At 28.3% G+C, this 27,208-nt stretch overlaps 1 protein-coding gene across 1 annotated transcript; it reads left to right on the top strand.

Moving 5' to 3' along the window:
* The first annotated feature begins 64 nt into the window (after positions 1-64).
* LOC113375119 (endoribonuclease Dcr-1-like) lies at positions 65-27,208 on the top strand. The gene is made up of 39 exons (XM_026615069.1): positions 65-312; positions 394-624; positions 692-877; positions 945-1,048; positions 3,929-4,080; positions 4,188-4,260; positions 4,888-5,091; positions 5,336-5,549; positions 6,570-6,796; positions 7,081-7,245; positions 7,304-7,514; positions 11,546-11,751; positions 11,947-12,097; positions 13,975-14,103; positions 14,186-14,364; positions 14,484-14,719; positions 14,997-15,543; positions 15,609-15,771; positions 15,844-15,974; positions 16,329-16,564; positions 16,926-17,073; positions 17,156-17,297; positions 17,781-18,014; positions 18,119-18,298; positions 18,419-18,632; positions 18,710-18,906; positions 19,077-19,255; positions 19,452-19,705; positions 19,789-19,988; positions 20,230-20,452; positions 20,559-20,731; positions 22,451-23,029; positions 23,646-23,792; positions 24,175-24,400; positions 24,639-24,832; positions 25,213-25,444; positions 26,227-26,447; positions 26,525-26,766; positions 26,855-27,208. The coding sequence occupies exons 1-39, from the start codon at positions 235-237 to the stop codon at positions 27,012-27,014; spliced, it is 7,968 nt and encodes a 2,655-aa protein (XP_026470854.1). The 5' UTR covers positions 65-234; the 3' UTR covers positions 27,015-27,208.

Here is a 27,208-nt window from a genome sequence, read left to right as displayed (position 1 = left end):
CTTACCCGGCAACAGTAATTGTCGTGTCATTTATCAGACATTCATCGCCATCTTATTGCAAAAATAATAACTTGCACGTGTAAATTCACGTTCTTTATAATTAATATGACCATTGGCCCATACTTCTCATTTAGCAAATACATTGTTGGTGTATGTTGTTGTTAGACATAAATGTAAATTCCAATGTGAACGTTTTTAAGTAATTGTATATAGTTTTTACATATTTATTCCAAAATGGATATGCGTGATATATTTGTGAAATTAGTGAAGGGCGCTAAGTTCACTAAAAAAAGAACCAATTCTAATTCACATGTAATATAGGCTAACCTAGCAAATGAATTTTGAATATAATGTATGATGTTTAATGTAGCACTAATAAAATGTATGTTATAGATGTCTCGAACTCAGGTCACAAAAGTTGAACCTAAGACGGCAGTAAAGTCAGAACCGGTAGAAAGTGCCGAAAGGCCGGATTCAACAAATTGCATAGATGAAGAAAATAGTGACAGGACCATTTCTTTATTGGGTTCTATTTCAGCAACTGAAAACGGTAATATCATGAGACGTAAAAGGAAAAGGAAGGTAATAACCGAAGAACTGCAGGACAAATTGAAGCAAGAAGAGGTATGATCTACTGTCATTGTTATTCATTTTTATTCTTTATGTTTTTATTTACTTTGATTTATTGCAGATTAATCATTACAGAAATTTAAATCTTATAAGTGTGGTTGGAAGAAATGTTCCAGCTCCCATTAAGTGTTTTGAAGAATTGAAATCAACGTATAATGTTGACTCATTGCTTATGCAAAATTTGCAAAGCTGTGGATATGATGATCCGACAGCTGTACAAAAGCAAGCAATGACGGCTATGCTTGAGGTTTCTATGACATATTAATCTTTGTTAATAACAGTTTTTTCAACAGTGTTGTTATGTTCTATTATAGAAACGACAAATTCTGTGTTGTGCTCCTACAGGGTCCGGAAAAACTATGGCCTTTATGTTGCCTCTTCTAAATCATTTAGGAAGAGCTGAAAAACGGGGTTTTAGGTAATGTTTGCTTCTTTGCAGAATTTATAAATATAGATATATATACATATATATATATATATATATATATATATATATATATATATATATATATATATATTATATATATATATATATATATAAATTTAATTAATTTTGTTATTTAATCTTTTTTTTAATTCGACGGTTGGGCTGCAAAAAAAAATTTTACAAATATGTATCAACGTCGACAAAACTTTCATCATATATATATATATATATATATATATATATATATATATATATATATTGAATGGTAGAATCTTGGATTTGTGTATATTTTGTAGAGATTCGAACAAGAATCCAAAAATAATAAAAAACAAGAAAAGTTTTTAATAAACAATTTCTTTATTTATTTATTGATTTACTGTCAACGTTTCGGAACTTCATCTTCAGGACATCTGTCAAGAAACATGATCTTGATGAGATTTAACATATTGTTTGCTTAAATCTCATCAAGATCATGTTTCTTGACAGATGTCTTGAAGATGGAACGTACCTAGTTCCGAAACGTTGACAGTAAATCAATCAATAAATAAAGAAATTGTTTATTAAAAACTTTTCTTGTTTTTTATTACTTTTGGATTCTTGTTCGAAACTCTACAAAATATTTATATATATATATATATATATATATATATATATATATATGTTTCTTTTCCGGACAATAAATCCAATAAATAAAACAATTTGTTTTTTGTAGATGTTTAATTAAACATGTTGAAAAAAATCAGGACTTTTCTATTATATATATATATATATATATATATATATATATATATAGTATATAGATATATATATATATATATATATATATATATGATTTAGTAGTTAGTTTTGATGTTGAAATATGTGAGTGAGTTCTTGAGGGCGATACATCAAACAAAGAAAAGCCAAAGATTTATAAAATAATCTTTATTTCCAAACGTTTCGACATTCAATTTAATGTCATCATCAGTGGATCTAAAAACAGTATGAAAATTAGTATATCTAGGTAATTATAATATATGTGGATTGGTAAAGTAACTATACAATAAGAGGAAAATTAACAAACAGCAACACTTAACAACAAACCAAATATAAAAGATAGGAAAGGTAGTAGAGACTAGAATTAAATAAATAATTAAAAAATATAGGCAAAAATATCTAAGTACACTCATATAAACCTACGCATATATACATATATATATACATACACATATACACAAATATACATATACATATACACATATATATATATATATATATATATATACATGCATATATACATATACACACACATGATATACAGATACAACAATATATACCTATATATGTACACATATACATGCACGACCATACAAATATAAATATACGCATATACATATATGCAACGTGCATGTATATTCACAACGACGTACATGTGCATGTATGCACATATATATATACTGCACAGGACTGACATGATCCGAGCCATATTCAAACATCCATTCAAACATTCATACAATATATTTCGCAAAAAATATATATATATTTTATGTAGAGCTTTGACCAAAGAATCGAATTGTAATACAAACCCAAAAAGTATTGTGAGAAATTTTTATTTATTAACGTTTTTGAACTAAGTACGTTTGTGACATCTGACACGAAACATAATCTTGATTATATATAAACTAATAACATACTTAAGGAAAAATAAAAATTAGTGCATTTTTATAAATTAATGAAATTATGTAAAAAATCATAAAAATGAATATAATAAATGAATGGATAATGTAAGAAATATTAAAATGATTGCCAAAAGTTTTTCAAAAAGTGAAATTAAGAAAAAACAATTATTTATCTGAATGATTGATCTACACTAACTCTTTATATGTCACTAAAAACACTCGATTTTTTTGAAAAATATTTGTAAATGTTATGACTACACAAGACTTAAACTCACTGATATGGAGTTCTGTCGACCAGATGCAAAGGACAACGTACGGAATTCCTGGCAAAAATGATTTTTTATGGCTCTTGTATTGGTAATCTGGTCCTTTGCATCTGGTCGACAGAACTCCATATCAGTGAGTTTAAGTCTTGTGTAGTCGTAACATCTACAAATATTTTTCAAAAAAATCGAGTGTTTTTAACAAAAAAATATTAGTGATATGGATATATAAATTATTACAGGTAAATAATTTTTGCTTCTCAATTTTATATAAAACCTTTTTTAGTTAGTTCTTATTACTCTTTACCCCGGTACATAATCCATTCCTTTATAAAAAAATTTTCTAATTAATCTGTATTGACCATCATTAATTAATGTTAATCAATATTTTTAAAAAACATTGTATTTGACAGAATAAACCTGATGATGGAACGTACCTAGTTCCGAAACGTCGTATTAAACATCTTCAAAAAACAAATTATTTTTTATTATTCGATTTACTGTTCGGAAAAGAAACAATCAATATATATATATATATATATATATATATATATATATTTATATATAATTTAAATTAAATTTTATTGTATAATTTAAAGAAAATTAAAAAAATTATGGGTAACTTGTAATAAATTTAATTGAATTTAATTGTTATTGTTTTGTTTTAATCATTTACAATTCAAAATTAATATTATTTAAGCTGATATACATGCATTTATGGATGCAATTATATAATGTGCCTATTCTTGATCTACTTTTTTAGTATGTATTTCAATTTTATGTTTTTGTGTATGAAGTAACAAATGTCAAAAGCTTGAAGCAATTATGACAACTGCTTCATTATGTGAAGGGATCATAATTATATTGTTCCTTCAGTTCACTAAGATTTAATAACAGCATGTAACATTACACTTAAAAGTCAGTTTATGATGACTTCTGTCTTTCTACAGGGCTGTGATTCTTTGTCCAACCCGAGAGTTAGCAAAACAAATATTAAGAGAATGTTTACGTCTCAGTGATGGTACTTCTCTTAAACCTCATTTTATTTACAAAGCCCAGCAGGAAGCAAAAAGATACAGTGCTAAAACATTCATGAAGTTTGGTATGTTTTATTTTTAATTATTGAAAACAAGTTCTTTCTTTGCTTTGTGTACATAGAATTGAATTCATACATTTTAATTTACGAAATTAAATGGTTTGACATTACAGATCTATTGATTACAACACCTAAAAGACTTTGTTTCATGTTGAACCAAGATCCGGTCTTAATTTCCTTGGAAAAGTAAGTATGCTTTATTTCATTTTTATTTAACCATTAAGGTTAATTTTTTATTGAGATATATGTATTGATATCAATATGAATTTTATAGTAGTAAATAAATTTTTTTTTTTATAAAATTGAGAAAACTATAATTGCTTTTGCATCCCGATTGCAGCAAGATAATTAGAATATATATTTATATGTGTATATGTATATATATATAGTGATGTGCTGACTTCGTAATTTGAATCATGGGTCAATTATTTATTTTACTATATATTCAGTTTTATATTTATGTTGTTTATTATTATTATTTTTTTATAGTATCGTAATATTGATTAAATTCAAATATTTTTTTATATTTATAAAAATTTGTGTTTATACATATTTTATCACAGTAAATATTTTGTGGCTTGATACGAACTGCATCAAGTAAAATCTGATTCGACTTGGCACATCATTTATATATATATATATATATATATATATATATATATATATATTTATGTCAGTGTTGATGAAATACTCACATAATCAGATTCTATTTTTTTAATTTTGTGTTTGAATGTACAATCCTCTAGGAAAAGAGAAAAATGTACAATTTATTTTTTAATCACATTAACATTTAATATTTAATTCATTTCGCAGTGTTGAGTGGTTAGTAATCGATGAAGCGGATAAGTTATTTGAGACTGGTATTCGAAGTTTCCGAGACCAATTAGATAAGATTCTCTTAGCATGTTCTAATAAAAATAGAAAAATAGCCCTGTTTAGTGCCACTCAAACTCCAGCTATTTCCAAATGGGCCAGGCACAATATGAAAGGTCTCATTAATATCACAATCGGACAAAGGTTTGTAAAATGCAGTATAACAACAAAATCCAAGTTGCAAAACTAGGGCAAAAACAAATATCATATATATTACACTTAAATGAGTGTTACAGTTGTTGTTAGCTTTTAGTGCTAGAATTGCAATTTTTAATATCTTGCTATAAACTCTCATTTTTAATGTAACGGTATTTCTATTGAAATTTTAACATAATATAATTAATTTTTATTAAATTTGATGGCTAATTAGAATCATTTTTATTTTTAGAAATTCAGCTGCTGATACAGTTGACCAAGAGCTACTTTTTGTAGGTGATGAGAGTGGAAAATTATTAGCAGTTCGAGATTTGATAAGAAAAGGCATCAAGCCACCAGTATTGGTATTTGTACAAAGTAAAGAACGTGCTCAGGAGCTTTTTACTGAACTTATCTATGACGGGATAAATGTAGATGTTATCCATGCTGACAGGACGGAGACACAAGTAAGATATTTGCTTTTAGATATGAATTATTCTTTATGAAATGTATATCAATCTTTCTGTTAATTTTAATACTATAGGTGTATATTATTTTACAACAAATTTTATGAAATGCTTTATTATATCTAACAATAAGTAATTCATTGGTTAACCATCCATCAATTAAATTATAATTGAGTTTTAAAGCATATAGCAGTTTAAAATATTTGTGTATTGAGATTATCATTAAGAAAAATTAAACATATTTATATTCAACAATTTTTCATACTCAATTGCATTTTTAATTGAATTTTTTTTTAATGAAAACGAAAATTTTATTTTAAAATTAAACAGCCATTTTACAAAAATAAATGGCTGAATAACAATTCCTATTGATAAATTTGATTATGCATATGTACCTACTTGCTTTAATGCATAAAATGCGTAAAATTTTAGAATCTTTTTCGAAAAATGTTGGATTTTTTTTGAATTGAGCAAAAAAAAATAAATGCATGTGATATCTTAATTGACCCTCTCCTCCCTTAGTGATATTTCGTAATTTTTTGACAACCCCTCCTCGGTCTTTAAGACTCCCTTACTAGCCTCATTTTCGGAAAAGAAAAATTCGATATAATTGCTTGCAAAAGATAGATTTACAAATTACAATTTTATTGATAAATGCACGCTTTTGGATCATACTTCTGTCTCAAGTATTTGTGAAGTTTGGGTTAAATGTTAGAGGCGTATTTTAAAACTTAATATTCATGTTTATGGGGGCATAAAGTTTAGAAAAAAAAGTGGGTTATCCCTAAAATTGAACTAATATTGTTTTAATTTTAAATGATGTTAAACATATACCATTGAATCTAAAGGAAAAATTGTATGCATCAGGTAAGAACACTACTTTCAACAAAGAAAACTTTGTTGTAGTAAAAAGGTTCTAAAATCAAAAATAAAATAGTACGATCATAGAATTATCATTAAAATAGTATTTCAATCTCAATGTTATTTTTAAAGAATTGTAGTAAACTTTTTACTTTTTAGAGAGATAACACAGTGCGTGCATTTAGGGAAGGTCGTGTATGGGTCCTGATATGTACCGAATTGATGGGTCGAGGAGTAGATTTTAGTGGGGTCAATTTGGTACTGAATTATGATTTTCCTACTTCGGCCATCTCTTATATTCATCGTATTGGTCGTACAGGCAGAGCTGGTCAGAGAGGAAAAGCTATTACATTTTATACTCAAAATGATGTTGTTAACTTAAGAAGGTTTGTACATGTCTGTGGTGTTATTTTAATTAATGTTATTAACAACAATGTTCAACAATGATTTTATATAAAATCATTACACTCAAATCATTTATAAGCAAAATTTCAAATAAAAAAGTTACAACAATTATAGGTCAATATGATAAGTGATTTACAAAATATGTTTTAAAAGATTTTTTAAAAAATAAGCTTATAATACCTTCATTACAATATTTAATATGTAACAAATTACCAGTAGTAACATGTAAATCTTTTTTCATAATAGTGTTGATTTCTCATTTTAGCATAGCACGAGTTTTACAATCATCAGGTTGCAAAGTTCCAGAGTATATGTTAACACTTAAAAAGACTTCAAAGAAAAATAAAAAATTGTTAAAAACATCTGCACCAAAGAGAGACGGAATTCTTACCATTCCAAATTATGAAAAAACTAAAATTAAGAGGAAAAGGTATTTTTATTAGACAATTGCTTTAAGTAATAAAATATTTAATACATTTTACTCACAGGCAGCGTTTAGAAAAAGCAAAATTAGAAATAGTTGGAGTTTCATCATCAGATGAGGAAACTTTATCCAAACCCAGGAGGCCCATGAAAAGACCAAAAAGTAGCAAAAATTTATCAGCAAAAGGCAAAGAACAAAGTCAAAGTTTTAAGCACAAAAAAATCCAGAAGAAAAATACCGACGATCAAACTAAGCACCAAAATAATAATGGTTGTGTCAGTAAATAGATTTTAAGTCTTGTGATGTTACTATTAACTTCCCTATTTTGTTATAAAGAGACATAGAATAATCATGATTACAATTATAATTGTATTGCTGTAAGCAAGTTTATAATAAAATTTTAGAGTGTTGAGATATGTGATTCTTAATAAAAAAAAAACAATAAATTTAAATAAGATAATAAGATAATTTAAATAAATAAGATCTTAATCTCTTTTATATAAGTAATTGATATACTGTACTAATCTGTATACAATATGCATTAGAAGCCTCGAGCTTTTCAACTTCGTTGTTATTCATATTAAAACTCTGCAAAAATTATGCAATGGGCACTGGGGAAAGTAAACAAACGTATCACTTGCACTCAGGAGTTCAATGTGAACAACTTTGCCCAAATCTGGAATTTGATTTATTTACTTTTTTCCATTTTTCTATTATTTTCTAAGGAGAAGTTTGTTTTCGCGAAAAAATCCGATTTACTAATGTTATGTTTTCCCGACGTTCCAAGTCATTCTGAATCGATTGAGACTAAGTTTGGAAAACGTATGTGTGTGTATGTGAGCCGATTTTTAACCTTTCGTCGACATTTTCACGAAAATGGCTGGGCGATAAAAACTTAGCGTTGGTCAGTTTTGAGCGACGGCCAAGCCGTTTCTTTGTAATTAGCAAAAAGGCAAAATATTTCGTCTATGTTCATCAATCAATATTGTTTTTTTTTTTAAAAAAAAGGATTTGATCCACCAAGAGAACAGTCGCATATCAATCAATTTAGTGCGGTATTAAGTAAAGTACGTAATTGCGACAAGCGTGACCAAAATATATAGATGCAAATTAATATAGACCAAGAAATAATGCTTAAAGAATAAAAAAATAGAAAAAAAAGAAGTGTAAGCGAAGGCAATAAATAAAAAAGGGATATTATTCGATTCAATTGTCATTTAATTTAAAAAATATTAGGTAATTAACTACTATTTAATTGAACGATTCAACATAACGAAATTTGGAATGCGAAGCTTGCTATCTATTATTAAAGACATGTTACTTGTCTAATAAAAAAGCCTTTTAAACTTTCCTTCGCAAAATAATTAAATTTTCTTCCATTAATGTACGCGTATAATTTGACGGTCAGATACGTTCCATAAAAGATAAAGTCAATCACTTAAGTGAAAGCTGTGATTGTGATAACGCTGACTTCGTAAATAAGCCAGTAATGTAAAGGCATAATGCCTTAAGGAAAATTGCTGGCACTTTTCGTACCTAAAATTTAAGTCAAAAAAAAACTTTAAAATTTTTTGAAAAAAAAAAAAAGATTTTTGAAAAATGTTGAAAAGATTTGACGTTTTTGAAAAAAATGATTTTTATTATTTTGAAATTGTTTGAACATTTTGAACATTTCGAACTTTTTTTTGAATATTATACTTGTTTATCTATGGCAATCGCGCTGCGTAGCCGTTTCAGAGATGAAACGGATAAAACGCATATGACTAGTGATCATTCTTTGCCGCCAAATTGAGTTCATTTTTACATTTTTCATTGGTTTTCCGAAATTTCCAGACTTGCCTTCCCAAAAATGTTTTTTGAATCATTCAAATCGGACTCTCCGTACTTTCAAAAACTGAATTACCATTTTTTAACCTTTTTGCCCCGTCTAATAGGAATCGAATAATTTTTGAATTATTCATATCGGTTGATCAGTGTTCCTAAAATCGTCGACGAAAATTTGTATCCGCACACACATACTATCATTTTTTCTAGGGTATGCTAACACGTTTAGAATTATCTCTAAATCGTGAAGATATATAAAAAATTTTAATTTCGATTTTTTTGCGATTACTATTACTATAAATTACCTCATGGAAAATTAAAATGCGGTTTGTTAAATTCTAGATGTCGACACGCAATAAGTTATTCATGGGTTATTCATCTTTCTGCGGTGATCGTTTTGCTTGCCCACTACCTATTGCACGAATCCGTTCGGCGAGTCTGTTCGCAATGTCCGCATACTAAATTATTGCAAACGAAAGCAAATCATGCGCACAGGATTCGCCGTGCGCGTACGCGAGATGGGGATGCACCATAACATTTTATATTCGCACAGTTTACGGTCATTTCTTGTACATAGAAGAAACTCATTTATCGCTTACTCAACGCTTATTAACTTCCCGTAGGGCAAGTTATAGTAATCGCAAAAAAATCAAAAATGAAATTTTTTATATATCTTTACGTTTCAGAAGTTTCTGAACATTTTGGCATACCTTAGGAAAAATGGATGTATGTGTGTGTGTGTGTGTATGTATGTATGTATGTATGTATGTATGTACGTGTGTGTATGTATGTGCGGATACAAATTTTCGTCGACGATTTCGGGAACACGGATCAACCGATTTGAATAATTCAAAAAAAATTCGATTCGTATTGATAAGGAGACGTGCTGATTAGTTTTTGGCGAAGGCAGGTCTAGCCGTTCCGAAGATACGAGGCAAAAAGTGCCGAAAACGGTAACTTAGTTTTTTAAGAGAACGGAGCGTCCGATTTGAATAATTCAAAAAACATTTTACTTGTATTGACAAGATGAAGAATCGATAAAATTTTCATGAAGATAGGTCTAGCCGTTTCGGAGATATGGAGGAAAAAGTAAAAAAATGAGTCATTTGGCGGTCAAAAATGATCATTAGACATATGCACATCGAATTAACAGATATTTTATAGAGATTTTTGCAATAAGTATACATTTTGTTAACATTCCTATGGGTTCCGTACCAATGCTTAAGCGTTAGACAGCGACGCGGCGCTTACGCGCTTTATATTTCGTCCCTATGCAGTTAAAGCAGTACGATTGCTTTGAAAAAAAAGTTCAGATCATCCAAAATATGTCAAAATAAAGAAAAAAATATTTTTTTTCAAAAAAAAAATTAAAAAAAAATATATTTTTTTTTATTTAATTTTTTTTTAAAAAGAAGTAATTTTTTGTCCAATTTATAGTTTCTCAAAAATCTTATTTTTTCAAAGTAAATTTTTTTCAAAAACGTTAATCGTTTTTAAAAAAATAATAATTTTTGGTACGGGAAGTTCCAGCAATTTGCCTTAAGACACGATGCCTTAATTGCCTTAAGACAGAATTCCACTTACAGCTAGTTTATCTTTATGAAACAACCATGAACAAACAAACCACATATTTCACACCACAATCCACAAGTTTCTCCGTTTCGCCGTTCCTCCGCTAAGAAGCTATCGTTTGCATTTGCATGTTGCATGTCGATGTCGCATCTTTTTCTATTGTGTTACGACACAGTGTGTGACTGTGGAGTGAAATGCGTCGTTTATTTGATGGGCTAATTTATGTATTTTCAGTTAAAAAGAAAATGAAACTCAGTAATTGTGCAATTTTTCAATATTCAGTTGCGGCAATCTGTTGATATCTCCTAACAACGCTAATTTTAAAATAAATTTCTGCACTTTGTTTTGTCATTGATTTTTGATGCATGAGGTTATGTTGGGATCAAATTTAAGCTGCTTGTTTAAGAAAATGATTGGAGAATTATTTCTTGACGATATGAATGGATATGAAATGAAAATTATGTTTATACTAGAAGTACTTGACAAAAGTGCTTAAGCGGTTATGACAATTAAGAAGTCATTTTTTATTGATTTGTCCAAAGAAGGAACGAGTTATAGTTTAAGAAATATTAGTACAGGTCAATATTCTGAACGTCAACAATTGTATAGTATTTTATATATGAATAAGCCTTTTCCCATTTTAGTAGTTAGTAGGCAGTGCATGCTCAGGGGAAAAAATAAGGCCTTTTAATAATGAAGATACAAGTTTAGTTTTAGGTTTTGCATATTTTTAGCACCTATTTTCATCAATCATTTTTTATAACTTTAGATGCAGTTTTTCTTCAAAACAATAAATTTGTTTTTTTTGATCAATTAAGCATTTATCATCATTTTGGTCCTATAACATTTTATTTGCTTTAAAATAGAATTTTCAAAACAAAAATATGAATTAATTTATTTTTACAGTTAGGGTTTTGAGCAATCCTTTTGGTGTATTAAAATGGCGTTCCACTGGGTTGAAAACGTTAATACAGCATCCTTTACGCCTAGAGAATACCAAGTTGAGTTAATAGATGCTGCCAGAGACCGTAACATTATTATGTGTCTTGCTCAAAACTCTGCTCGTGATTTTATAGCTTTAAAGATAATACAAGAACATGCGAATGAACTGAGAAGGTAGGTGCTACAGAAAGTATTTTGGCAGTAACATGTAATTCCCATCAAACAGGTGATGGAATTGCCTTCATAGGCTTAATAAGAACTTACTCAATATATATGGAAGTATTTAAGTACATTTAGTAAATATTAAAAAATCTTATTTATTATACATTTGTAAATTGTGGTTGATAAATTTGTAACGATTAATTACAGTGATGTATTACATATGAGGAAAAAGAGCGTATATTTGGTAGATGAAGTAAGAGTGGAATCAGTAGCTACTATGCTGAAATATCTTACTGATTTAGATGTTGGTCTAGTAAAAAATCCATCTGACTTGGATCATCTTGAAGAAACAGTTCAGGTATGTATTTCTATTAATTTTTAATGTCACTTTTATATAATGAGAACATTTTTTAACTTTACAAAGGAGAAGTTTATGTTTTCATAAAAAAATCCGATTCGTTAATTTTATGTTTTCTCGACGGTTCAAGCCATTCTGAATTGAATGAGACCAAATTTGAAAAAAGTATGTGTGTGAACAGATTTTTTGCCATAAATCGACGTTTTTTCAAAAACGGCTGGACCAATTTCAAAAATTCAAAAGTCATTCGATGTATCTTGATGAGGACTAGCTTTTCTCAGTTTTGTGCGACGATCGGCCGAGCCGTTTCTTTGTAAATAGCAGAACAGTGAAAAAATTTTCGTTCACGTTTTAGCCCGCAATTCAGAATCGGTTTTGAAAATTCAAAAACTGTTCGAAAGATATTGGTTGGGAATTGTGCTGATTAGTTTTTGGTAAAGTTCGGCCGGGCTGTTTTCTTGTATAAAGTATTAAAAAACTTTTTTTTGACGATTTTTTTTTGACGGTAGATTCCATAGTCTTATAGATCATACTAAAATATTACGGCCTTACGACAAGTCGTTTTGACTTTAAAAATCCTTCAAAGTTTGCAAAAATTAGTGTCGTTTTTTCGGCATTTGTCAAAATTAGACATTTCATCGACGTTTGCTCATAAACGCTTCAATCGATTTCAGAAATTTAAAAGCTATTTGATGTATCTCGGTGAGGACCATCGTTTGTCAGTTTTGTGCGACGATCTGCTGAGCCGTTTCTTTGTAATTTGGAAAAAAGTGTTAAACTTTGTCCACATTTAAGTTCATACTACTGAATCCATTTAAAAAAATCGAAAACTGTTCGAAAGATATTAGCTGGGAATGATACTAATTAGTTTTAGGTGAATATCTACGGATCCGTTTTCTTGTAATTAATAGTTGAAAAACAAATTTAAGCCGCTTTCTTTTAAGAAACTTTTGTATAATGATATATATAATGGTCTTATAGAACTTATTGAAATATTAAGGCCTTAAACAACAAGTAGTTTAATTTCAACAATTCATCAAAGCTTGAAAAGTATTTATATGTGTATGTTTACCATCCCGGTAAAATAAGTTTTACAATTACTTTCGTTTGTGTGTACATATATGTATATGTACATATATGTGCATGTATACATATATTCTATTCTCTTTCTTTGCATAATTTTTCCATATATTTTTCCATATTTTATAAGATCTTCTATGCTAATTCTTCTATTACATTATTTTCATTGAAAATATTTTGCTTATTGATTACAGCTTAAATCCACAATCTATATTTTCCATATCGAAAATATTTTGCTTATTGATTACAGATTAAATCCACATGCGATATTTTCCATGTCCCTACTTCGTAATTTTTCCGCCGGCCAAAGCGCCTCTAATATTTCTCTATCTCGGTCTTTCAACCAATGGCGAAACAGCTCTTTGAGTTTTCTCATCTATACATACAAAAACAAATCACTCATTAAAAGTTTTTCAAGCATTTAACATGTGTCGGTGAGAAGAGTCCTTTTTTAAAAACTTTTTCATTTATTTTTTTTTATATTTTTTATATTATTTTATTTTTATACAATTTTTACAATAAATTCTTAATAATTTATAGAATAAAAAATTATTGTGAAAGACAGATAAAATTGATTAAGTATATTATTTACACATTTTGGGAATTTCATGCAACTTGCCTTGAGGCTAAATGCACTTTCAACTAGTTTAGTTTTTTTATATGTATAGTACATGGATTGATAGTTACTGAACATTTTATATAGAAACAATTTATTTCTTTATAATTATATAACAAAGTGCAAATGTGATTTTCCAAACAAAAACTGTAAACTAACTAACATTTATTTATATTTTCAGGTTTTAGTAACTACACCATCTAATTATGCAAATGCTTTAATATGTAGTTATATAGATTTTCGTTCTGTAAATGTAATGATTGTGGAAAATTGCCATAATGTTGTTAAGGAAGACAATGAATTAAAGCAGGTAATAGACTAGAAGATTTATTCTTCTGTCTTGCACTTAATCATTATGTTAAATAAATGATAGAATTTGTTTTATTTTCCAGGTTATGGATTATATTCGAAGTGAATTTTCAAATTCTTTGAATACACGCATTGTGGCAATGACTGGGCCATTGTATTCATGCAAATGCTTTGGAGGATTTCTTTCTGCCACTGTACAGAATATTGAAAAACTTATGTTGTGTGAAGTAGAGACTGCTAGTGATATTGTTTCTTCCTTGAGGTTTGTTAGGAATATGATAGTGTTTTTTTTATGTAATAAAACTTTAATTGACAAAGTTAAGATATTTATTGTTGCTTTCTTTGATATTGCAATAAGAAGCTTTCACTTTCAATTTGCAGGTACAGCACTCAGCCAGCACAACTATTAATAGAATGCCATGAACCTATCAGCCATGAGTTAGATCTAGTGTTGAGGAAGCATGTGAATGATGTCAGAAGTTTTCTAGCAGATCATAGATTTGCACCATACGAAATCTATGATGAGGAATATATAGATGAATTGAATGCTATGTGTGATCCAAAAGAGGAACCAAATAGGATCCTGGACGAATTTATTACAACATTAGATGAGTTTGGTGAGTTCATTAGGTATTTGCTATATTGTCATCCAAATTATAATGAATTTTAATATGGATAAAAGCTTTCTATGATTTGATTTGGACAGAGTTCAGACTTTTTTGGATATAGCATTCATTTTTTTCTGTTCTCATTTGAAATTTTGATCTTTCTCGATTGTCCGTTAGACAAGATGTTTGAGTATAAGAATAAGTAAAATTTATTTACATTTTATATAAAACTCTAAATTACTTTATGCTTTTTATTAAACTTAAAATTAGTTGTTGATTATTTCAGGTGTATGGTGTGCTGATAAAGCTGCATATAACTATTTAGTTTATTTACAAAAGCAAAAGTTGAAAACACCTTATGAACGTCACTACTTGCTTTTGTCGCTGGTTGAAACTTTACTAGTAAAAATCCGTTGTATATGTGACTATGAGCTATCTAAATACAATGAAATTGACAGAATAATAAAATATTCCACACCAAAAGTTTTGCGGTTAATGTCTGTTATTAGATCATTCAAATCGGAAACAAGTTCGTCTTGCTTAGAAACCAATATTCAGGCATTAAATGAGTGTAATTTTAAATCACTAAGTGATCAAATAGTGAAAAAGTGTGAAGAATTATCGAGCGATAATAATGAAGTAGAGAAATTAATAAATAATTTTAAGGATATGATCAACGTTAGTGATGACCTTCAAGATAAAGTTACCAATATTGAAGAATTTGATTGTTCAAAAGACTCTGGTCAAGGCTCTAGTTTGAGTAGTAATTTAGCAATTGATAGAAGCTCAAGCAATACCATTAATAACTCCCCCAAATTTAATAAGCAGAACAAGTAATTATTTTTGAAAATCATTGTACATCACTAGTCACAAAAGTCACATATTTTTTTTGTTTAAGACCAGATCAACATTTGCGTAAACAGCGAACGAGTAAACGAAATTCAAATGTAGGTCACAGAGGCCCAAGGTCTAATTATTACCAATTGGATCCAGATGCCTTGTGCGGTATAATAATAGTTGAAAGTAAATGCATGGCAAAAATTTTATTCGCCTTGTTATGTGTGAGTATAATTAATTTTGAAGGAATTATATACATCTAATATTTTTGTTTGATTTGATTTATTACTTCTCAGGAACTAACTCGACATCATCCAGATTATGAGTTTCTAAATGTTCAGTTCACAGCTGAAAAATCAGCGGATCCAATTTTAGATCCGAAAGATGCTGATGCTGAAAGCAGAGTGCAAGAAGACGTTCTAAGAAGGTACGTAAATTTTGAATTTTTACAGAAGCTTTATTAATTTATGAACAAATATTATTATAACATCAGTGATGTTCGGTTCACTGACATAAGTCCATTGACATAATAATTAGCATATTAAGTAATTGTGGTTGTGTGTCTTAAATTTGTATCATCAATTATACTTGTTAACAAATTTATGGATGAAATGGTTCAGTTTTTGCTTTTCAAGTTTTTTGCGTAAATAGTTTTAATTCACTAAATCTATTTTTGCTGTTTTGGATTCTATTGACAATGTAAATATATTGACATTATCTCTTTTTTTTTTTGAATATATTAGTATTTTGTGATTATTTCTCAGTTTTTTTCATATTTCAGATTTAGAATGCACGAATGTAATTTGTTAATAGGCACTGCCATGTTAGAACACGGCATAGATATGCCACGCTGCAACTTGGTTCTTCATTGGAATGTGCCAAATTCTTTCAGTAGTTTTGCTCATAGCAAAGGCCGAGCAAGAGCGTCTAGTGCTTTGCATGCATTTTTGGTTACAAGTTCTTCCACAGATTCAGCTGTTTGTAAACTTGCAGAATACTGTGAAGTTGAACAAGTACGTATTAACTCTATATGTATTATTACATATATTTTTATTACATATGAGATGTATTCTGTACAATAATGTTTTGGTAATATTTATTTAAATAACAAAGTTTAAATTAAAAATATCCCAATTAAAGTTTATTTAATGTGTTTGATGTATGGCATAGATGTTATCAAAACAACACTCAATGTATTTCACAAAAAACATCTTTATGAATATGTCAGGACTGAAATTGTAGCTTATTTATTATTCAAATGTGAATAAAATAATAAAGAATTTAGGCATCATATAATTGTACAGCTAATTAATTATTAATGAAATTGACCACTGTTAAATTTTGAAAGTAATAAATCTATGCATTCATTTTAGATGCTTTCTTTCCAAATGTAACAATATGGAACCTTCTGAATGTGATGAGAAATATGCAGACAGATTTACAAATTGTATAAAATCTTATCAGCCTTCATGTGATGAAAATAGTGCTAGTGTTAATTTATTGTCATCTATTGCATTGGTTAATAGGTAAGTTGCTTTGACTTCCATAAATCTTTATTATTTATTTTCTAGTACTTCAAGAATATACTTTGTTTTATCTTTTTTCTAGATATTGTGCCAAGCTGCCAAGTGACACATTTACGCGTTTAGCTCCTTTGTGGAAATTATATGAATTAAATAGAAATGGCAGAATCTTGTTTCAGTGTGTTGTGAGATTACCAATTAACTCGCCCATCAAGAAGGATATTATAGTAAGTTAAATATTTAGATTTAATTAGAAATATTTTTGCAAAATAGCATTTCATGCATTAACTTTGATACATATACGTTGTACAAAAGCAGCAGATGTATGGCTTTGTTAGAACCTATATATATCGATGGTATTATAAGTAACTAAATATAAAAATTGTAGACATAAACACACTACTGTTTTTTTGCACTAACTTTATCAAATTATTTCAAAACTATAAATGTTTGCACAACATACTTCTTATTTAAATTTATCATGAAAACATCTAACATTAATTTCTTTTAAAATCATTTAAATACAAGTTTTCTCATTCAATTTTATAAACCAAACATGGACTAAAATTATATTTTTATTCGAATGTAATAACACAAAACTTCAATTTACAACTGTAAGACAAACTGCAGTCTGGAAAATTGCAGTTTAAGATATTTAATACATCAAATAGTGATAATGTAGCTTGATTTAAACTAGATGTCTTTTTTAGGGCTGTCCGGTACCATCAAAAATATTAGCACGTCGTATAGCAGCTTTTCAAACATGTGTTGAATTGCATAAAGGTGGTGAATTAGATGATAATCTTCAACCCTTGGGTAAAGAATGTTTAAAGGTGCAAGAAGAACTACATCTGCTTGATTTTTTTGATGAAGATGCTTGCAATACTGATACTTTGGAACCAAGACCTGGCACCACTAAAAGAAGACAGTATTACTTTAAAAAAGTATTAATTCTTTTATGTTAAAATATAGCAGACTGCAAAATCAGAATATTTCTGAATATTTTCAAATTTAATCCATGGTTATTATTTATTTCAATTTTTCTCAGATTGCTGACGCTTTATGTGAATGTAAACCTATCGAAGGAGAACCTTGTCATTTTTATGAAATCCATATGCATTTAACTTGCCCTTTACCTGATGAGCACAACACTCGAGGTCGTCAGATTTATGATCCTGAAGATTCTCCAAATGGTTTTGGAATCCTAACTAGAAAGTTCATGCCTAAGGTACATATTAGTAAATTTATAATTATGAGTAAGTTTATTACTCAATACCAATTTTTTATGAAGTATGCGAATGAAATAAATGCATTATGTATAAATCAATTGAATTTGTCTAATTTTTAGATTGGTAGCTTTCCTATCTTTACCAGATCAGGTGAAGTGAGTGTCTCAATAAATTTGATCCAATCTTCAATTATCATAACAAAGAAAAGAATGGAGATGATTTACAAATTTATTAATTACACCTTTACAAAAGTGCTGAAATTACAAAAATTATTTATGATTTTTGACCCTGATATTTCTAACCACTCTTATTTTATAGTGCCTACTCTTAAAGGTAATTCAAACTGCCTAAATAATTAATTAGATTAGTTTATTATATATTGGTTGTGAAATGACATATTTTCTTTCTAGTTGATCAAACAATCCAAGTAGACTGGAATTTTTTAGAAGTTATTCATGCAGAAGAGTATTCCAAGCAAATACTTGCACATAATTGTGCGGACACTACAGTGACACCTACTGAACCAAAAAACGAATATATATTCGATCCTGAGAAGTTTCGAGATGCAGTTGTGATGCCATGGTACAGGAATCAGGATACGCCTCAAGTGTGTAATTTAACAATATTGACTTTTGACTGTTTGGGAAGTTTTTTTTTTAACAATATTGAAAAGATTTATTAAAAATTTATTTTATTTATTCAAATACGTGCAACATATTGTAAAAATGTTGCTATCAATGTTTATATCAAATTCAAATAAATCAAAATTATTTTTAGTATTTTTATGTTGCTGAGATTTGCAAAGATCTAAATCCTTTATCACCATTTCCTGGATCAAATTTTAAATGCTTTGAGCATTATTACCGGTCAAAATATAATATAAAAGTTGGAAATCTTTCACAGCCTCTCTTAGATGTAGATCACACTTCAGGAAGATTAAATTTCTTAACACCCAGGCAAGTGGTTTAAAATATGTTTGTAATGCAATAAATCATCATCAATTGTTTATTGTATAATCCATAAATATTAATTTTGTTTTACAAATATTTATTGGTTGTAGTTAACCAGATTTAATGTTTAATATTTTATAATTGCATTCATTTTATATTTATAATTAACTCAATCTATTTTAAAATTTAAAAAAAAAAACAGGTATGTTAATCGTAAAGGAATTGCATTGCCAACTAGCTCTGAGGAGACAAAGCGAGCAAAACGTGAAGACCTCAGTAATAAACAAATTTTGATACCTGAACTATGTACAGTTCATGCCTTTCCGGGTGCTTTGTGGCGGGCCGCAGTTTGTTTACCATGTACACTATATCGTGTCAATGGTCTTTTGGTTGCTGACCAAATTAGAGCTGAGGTAGCAAAGGACATAGGCCTGGGCACTAAACAATTAGCAGAAAGTAAGCAAGATTCAATATATTCTCGCATGTTTCTTTATATTATTACTATAAATGTGAATTTAATTTCTGAACTTTATTATCAGGTTCAGAGTGGCCAAAATTAGATTTTGGCTGGAGTCTAGCTGAAGTATATAGCAAATCAAAAAACAAAATTAACAATCCGATTGTGGAATCAGTGAAAGTAGATCCTATAGAAATAGTGGATGCATTAAACTCAAAGTCAATAGAACTGCTTAATGAAAAATCTGAAGAAGTTGCACTGATCAATGATAATCCTGATGAGGTAGTTAAATTTTGCTATTTAAAATTATTTACATCTTGTTTTTCTTTTTAGTATTAAGGAAATTACATTGGTCATTTTATATTTGTTTTTATTTTGTGGTTTTTATTTCTTATTTATAAAAAATTATTAAAGCTCATCATTTATTATTCTTACTCTTTGTTGCAAGAAATTCCAAGGTCAAGGTCTTTTAAAAATTTGTTATTTTATTGTTTTTTGAACATTTTTTATTTGTTAATTGCAGAATCAACTAGAAATTGGCCTATGGTCTAATGATATGGCACCACTGGATAATGAGACAAATTATAATGCAGTCGAAGGTGTAAGATTTAGTTCACCTACACAGTGGAATTCAAATAGCAATCGTGATCCTTCAGAAATATATAGTGATAGTGATTGTGATGGTTCCTTTGACAATTATTCTGATGATGATGATGATGAATGTGATGGATCTGCAGCTGATACAGGTGATTCAAAGAAAAAAGTTTTGTAATTGAACAACTTAAAATGCCTACTTGATTACTAAATGTTTACTATCTTATTGGCAATCAAAATTGTTAAAAATTGCTTTAGGTCGACTACACATTGAATTTCAAAGTGACAATCTTGCTGAGGCGATTGATAATGATTCTCACAATCGAAATCTTCCATTATTTATGTCCCAGAACAATGATAATGTGGAATTAGATTGGAAAATTTCTGATATTGATCCTGTTTTAAAAACAGAGTTTGTACAGCAATATAATGTGAGTATTTTATTAATTTTATCATACATAATTATTTGATTACACAGTGTATACAATTTTAATCTCTCGCACCATGATTACTGCAAACAGGTAAGGGCAGTATACCGTTTGCAATTTATGAAAAAGAAATTTTCTTCACTTTCAACTCAAGCAAATTTTTATATTTTTTTATTTCTTACACATATTTTATGCGGGGTTTATTTCAATCATCTTTAAATAAAAGCTCAAATCATTGTTACCTTATACTTGCAAGGAAAAGCTACTTTAAAGATTTTTCATTGCAAGTATAAATCAATGATGATATGAAATTTTATAACTTAATTATTCAGTTCTGATTCTTGATTAACTTGGAATGTTAGTTCAAATAATGAATAACAATAGAATTACAGCAATATAAAAGAATGAATTTAAATGTACACAGAGCAAAATATCATCATAGCGCGAAAATATATACATATATTTTTTTTATAAAATATAGTGTATTTATTATGTTTAACTCTCGCTAATAACTATATTAACATCCAAAAATAATTAGTAAATACTGTGACATAATTAAAATTTATTTTTAAATATGGCATGACATGTGCAATCACAGCAGTACATTCTTTCTTTCATATATTATTATCAATGCTTTGGAAATAGTAACATAAAATTCATTATCACTGTGACTTTATAATTGCAACGGAAGGCTATAATTACGATCTTTCATTGCAATTATAATGTGGTAATGTAATACATGATCTGCATTGCTATGATTAATAGTTCTTTTTTATAACGATTTAAGTAGCACTGGGCAAACACAAAATTCAAGTTTTATTTATTTAAATAATTAGAGCTTATGTGAAACTCCATTAAAATTAATTTTATTTTTGGCATTAAAAAACCATTTGAGAGCTTTCAAGAGAGTGTTGGGAATTTTACAGTTCTTTTCTTGTGAAATTTAGTGGATATGTGAAAATATGTTAAAATGACTGCTTTGTATATGCAAAGTTAGGCTGTTTTTAAGACCCAATTTTGCATTTATGAGGCCGTTATTTTAATAGTCTTCTTCATAAGGGAATATGTAATAATTTGATGTGGCAAGTTATGACTTCAACATGAATAGTTACAAAGTTGGAGTTTGAAGCATAATAATTATGAAATGAAAGTGCGTGTAACAATAATTTTAATGTGAATAGACATGTATATGAATGTCTGTATATATATGTACATACATAATAAATAATTATGTGTATAAAACAAACTTGACAAATTTACCAACAAAACTGTTCCTAATTGCTTAATAATCTACAAATTTATACTATTTCAATATTATTTTGAAAAAGCAGAAAAAACTTACTTTATTATTGTGTTTGTACCGTTGAATAATTTGTTAAGGTAATTTGTATATAATGGATATATTTCATTACCATTCACAAGGTTTTTGTTTTGTATATATAGACTGTCTTGTCTTCTTTAGCCTTAGTTGATCAAATTATATTTGTGTTTTTTTAATTAAAGTTTTCTAATTCTTCTCATGAAAGTTCTTAATTAAACAATGGCATTTTTATTAACAAAAAAATAGTAGCAAATGATTAAAAATCAAACGTTTCATAAATGAAATTGAAAATGTTTAAAATGAAATCTCTTTCCGGAGCCCTTTTGTATTGCTATATTGTATCTTCATAGTTTGATATATTTAATTAACTTCAATAAATCTATTCAACTATGTTTTTACAGGACAGAATTAAAAAAATAAGAGAAAATATTATCAACAATGGCTCTTTGATTAGAAGTGAAGTCGAAGTTCCAACAAGAAAAATGTTGTTAAAGAACCAAGTACCAAAGTTTAGTGAATCAAATTCGCATTTTATGCATGAACTGATTTATTGTCAATCTTCTACAAATCTGGGAAATCAAATCTCTATTGAAGAATTAATTGAATTGAATGAGATTTATGTGAAAGAACATGGTGAGGATTCTAAGAGGCTCATAAATAATGCAGATCATTATGAAGGGATTGATATGGATAAAGTGTTCTCAAATTTGGATAAGAATAAAAACAAAAAAGTAATCAAACCCCATGAAACTGATTTTAAATTCAGTTTTGATTATCAACCGGATCTTGAAAAACACCCAGGACCCAGCCCAAGTTTAATTTTGCAAGCATTAACAATGTCAAATGCTAATGATGGTATTAATTTAGAAAGATTAGAGACCATAGGTGATTCCTTTCTAAAGTATGCTATAACAACTTACTTATATTGCACATATGACAACATACACGAAGGAAAACTTAGCCATTTACGATCTCTACAGGTAAAAATTAATTTCTATAAGATAATGCAATTTATTCAAAGGTAAACCAATAATATAAAAGGTTTTCATATAAACATCTACAGCCCTTGAAATATATTAGCTTGAATGCATATTTTTAGCTTGATTATGTACAATTTCAGTTTGTTTGCAGCAAAAATATTGTCCAAACACTTTTTTTTATTTTAAAAAATCAGTTGAATCTTAATTAAGCTTAAACCAAGTAAGGTTTTATTTACATATCTTGCAATTTTATTATTATGGTATCTACAAAAGAAAACATTTGGTATTTGTGTTAAAACATGAGTATTTAAAAGTGTATCTGACATAGTGTCTGGGCAAGTTTGAAAAAGGGCTTATGGTTATTACATAGTACTTAAGTGATGCTTCTTACAACTTGTTTCTATTTTTCTATTTGGACTGAAATAAATTGCAAACTGTACTTTTAGTGTCGAGATTTCTAGCACATGACATATCAAATAAAAAATAGAATAAAATTATTTTGCATTTATTTTCTAATTATTAAGAAAACATTTGATTTCCAGATTGATTTAATTTTAATTTTCAATTTGGAAATTAGATGTATTTAATTTTATAAAATTTTCTTGTAATATTGCAGGTTAGCAACTTACACTTGTACAGATTAGGATATAAAAAAAATTTAGGAGAAAGTATGATAGCCACAAAGTTCGAACCACATGATAACTGGTTGCCTCCATGCTTTCATGTACCAAAGGATTTGGAAGATGTTTTAACGGAAGCAAACGTATGGAATATATTTAATGTTTTATTATACATATGTCTTACAGATATAAACTATATTAATGCTTTAATTGAATTTTAAAAAATACAGTTTTTTCACTTTCTTTGTCATTTTTACAAAATTTTGTCTTTGTATGATAATTGTTACACAATTTTTTTTCATAATTTGATAGTATCTAAAAACCTATGTTTTAATTTGTGCTTTACACAGTATTAATTCATCTTGTAAAAAAAATTATTTAAAAATTGACAGCCCTATTTAGCATGAAATGAACATAAACAAATCTTGTTCGTATATGTAATATTATAATACTAACTATTCTTGTAACTATTTTAAAAATTATTGTAACTATTGCAAACAGATTAAATTTAAATATTTTTGACAGATTCCTGCATCATTATGGGATATGGTAAATGTACCTTTAAGTCTTTCTTTGCCTAAAGATGAATTGGTGAAACAGGTTCGAAGGCGCGCTATAGAATTAGGATTGCTAGTGGAAAGTACTGATGAAATGAATGAAGGTTCCGAGTTAAAACGTGTTTTAACAGAATCAGATTGTGGGCCTAGTGGTATGATTCCCTACAATCTGATAACTCAACATAGTATACCTGGTAAATATCTTGATTTTAGTAAATAATATATGCATAAGATTCAATGATAACAAATAACAGTATATTTGAAATTTCGAATAAAACCATATTTATTTATTTATTTTCACTGTAATGAAAATATATACTGCTGGAAATTGAATAGGTTCTAGATAACAAGTGTATAAGTTTGAGTTTTATACATTTATACATACATGAATGGGATGTAATTAATGTTTTTATTTTCATTAAATAATTTCAGATAAATCAATAGCAGATTGTGTTGAGGCACTTATTGGTGCATATCTCATTGAATGTGGGCCACGTGGTGCACTGTTGTTTATGTCTTGGCTTGGTATTAAAGTTCTTCCTTTATATGAAAAACCTTGCACGGAACAAGAAGCGAAACAAGTTATTAATGAGAATATTGACAGGAATGCCGGATATTTAAAACCAGTTTGCAGAAATGGGCAATGGATACAGGTTTCAAAGAAAACAATATTTACAATAACGTTAAGCTTGTTATAAATACGTACAAAAATTCTAATTGGCGTAAATGATTGACTTAATAGTTTTGAGATTTTACCATTGAATTTGATCTATTATGAATAAATATTTTGCATATAATTTAGTTTTATATTAATTTTGAGCATATTTATCATTGCTGCAAATTTTTAATGATGATATTGAAAATGTTTTGATATTTTTGGATACAAAGATCTGTATTTGTTACAGATATAACAAATATCTGTTATAAATGTTTTTGATATGAGAAAGCAAACTTTAAATTGTTTGTTTGATTTGATTTTATTTGATTGTATTTATTATTGTTTCAGCCGTTTTATGGTAACATTGTAATACCACCTTCACCTTTAGTTAAAAAAATAAAATATCCTGAGCAATGCCTTGAAAATCTTCTTATTGGCTATGATGTTTTGGAGGAACATCTGGGCTATAAGTTCAAAGATAGATCTTACTTGCTACAGGCGATGACCCATGCTTCGTATTCGCCTAATAGGCTTACTGATTGTTATCAACGTTTAGAATTTCTTGGTGATGCAGTTTTAGGTAACTAAGTAATATAGAAATATCATGAGGTCATTTGTTAGTTCATTAATGCTTTTGTTTGTTTTTTTGTGATTGATTTGCATTCAATATAAATTTTGCCCTAATATTCTGTGTAATAATGGATATAAGTAGATTATATTGGATTATTGTATTGTATTTTAGTATTATTACTGCTTAAGTTTGGCAATTAAAATATTGTTTAATGACTTAAAATTTTTAAATACCAATAGACATGTATATTATAAATAATTATACAGTAGAACCTCGATTATCCGGACTACTAACCGCGACCAATGTATATTTATGAACAGACCTACAATTCGAATTTTTACACGATTCATGCTGCAGTTTAGTATATGTATGTAATATAATCTAAGAAAATATATATGTACATACATAAGTAATTAATTAAAGAGTTAATTTCTTATTAAACATTGATTTTCATTGATATCTATGTATGTATTTGTTATTTTTGATAAATACACATCAATATTCATACTTTGGATTATCTGGATTTTCGATTATCAGGATGCCTATCGACAACAATTAGTCTGGTTAATCGAGGTTCTACTGTAATTAGTTATCTGTTATTGAACTTGATATATTCAATATTATTTTGCTATTACTTGCCACACTAACTGAACATATATAACTGTTTTCTGTCTTGAAAAATCTTTTTTATTATATATTAAGACATTGATCAATAGTTAGCATTTATAAATGTTTCAAAATTGCATGAAAGTTTTAATTTTTAAGTAATTCCATATTTATATTTTCCACAGATTATTTAATAACACGGCACTTATATGATGCTCCCCAAAAACACTCACCTGGGGCTTTAACTGATCTGCGCAGTGCTCTAGTCAACAATATTATATTTGCTTCTCTTGCGGTTCGGCATGGTTTTCATCGCTATTTTCTACATCGTTCACCAGGTTTACATGAGGTAATTGCTAGATTTGTTGCTGTACAAGAAGCCAGCGGTCATGCAATTACAGAAGAGGTACAAGAACAAATAACAATTAATGTGCCCATGTTATTTCTATTTTTTTGTTGTTAATGTTATTGGTTTCACTGTAGTATTATTTAATGGAAGAAGATGAATGCGAAGCAGTTGAAGATGTTGAAATACCAAAAGCACTTGGTGACTTATTTGAAAGTGTAGCCGGGGCCATATTTCTTGACTCCGGCATGAGTTTAGATGCTGTGTGGCGTGTTTACTATACTATGATGCAGAACGAACTAACACAATTTGGGAACAGTGTACCTAAAAGCCCTATTAGAGAATTGCTGGAGATGGAACCTGAAACTGCTAAGTTTGGGTTAGCAAACTTATGAATACAAATTTCATATAATATATTTAGATTTATTTACATGGTAATTGTTATAATTTGTCTTTTTTTGCTGTAGGAAACCAGAAAAATTAGCAGATGGTCGACGGGTAAGGGTTACTGTGGAAGTATTTGGTAAAGGAACATTCAAAGGAATAGGTAGAAATTATAGGATTGCAAAATGTACCGCTGCAAAATGTGCATTAAAAAAGCTAAAAGCACGAAATAAACAGACATGACTGTCAAAGAAATAAAAGGGAGACCTATACATTTTACCATGTGAATTTAAGACTGCCATGGTAAATTGTGTATTAATGCCAATTATTTAATTGTAAGTATATTGAAAGAAAAATAGCGAAATTTGGTTTAATATAAAACGGCTTGAGCGTTTGTTATAGTATAACTACTATATAAGTAAAGTATAAATTTTCAA

The sequence above is a fragment of the Ctenocephalides felis genome, unplaced genomic scaffold (genome assembly GCF_003426905.1).
Source record: "Ctenocephalides felis isolate EL2017-DRISC unplaced genomic scaffold, ASM342690v1 CF-g0.4_SCAFFOLD_01886, whole genome shotgun sequence".
In the NCBI taxonomy this organism is placed as follows: Eukaryota; Metazoa; Arthropoda; class Insecta; order Siphonaptera; family Pulicidae; genus Ctenocephalides; species Ctenocephalides felis.
The sequence above is the reverse complement of the archived record's forward strand: the minus strand, read 5'-3'. Positions and strand labels throughout refer to the sequence as shown.

Coding starts and splice junctions, on each gene's coding strand:
- LOC113375119 (XM_026615069.1), top strand. CDS start 235: ATGGATATGCGTGATATATTTGTGAAATTAGTGAAGGGCGCTAAGTTC. Junction 6,797..7,080: donor GATGTTGTTAACTTAAGAAG/GTTTGTACATGT, acceptor TTCTCATTTTAG/CATAGCACGAGTTTTACAAT. Junction 14,720..14,996: donor TACAACATTAGATGAGTTTG/GTGAGTTCATTA, acceptor TGATTATTTCAG/GTGTATGGTGTGCTGATAAA.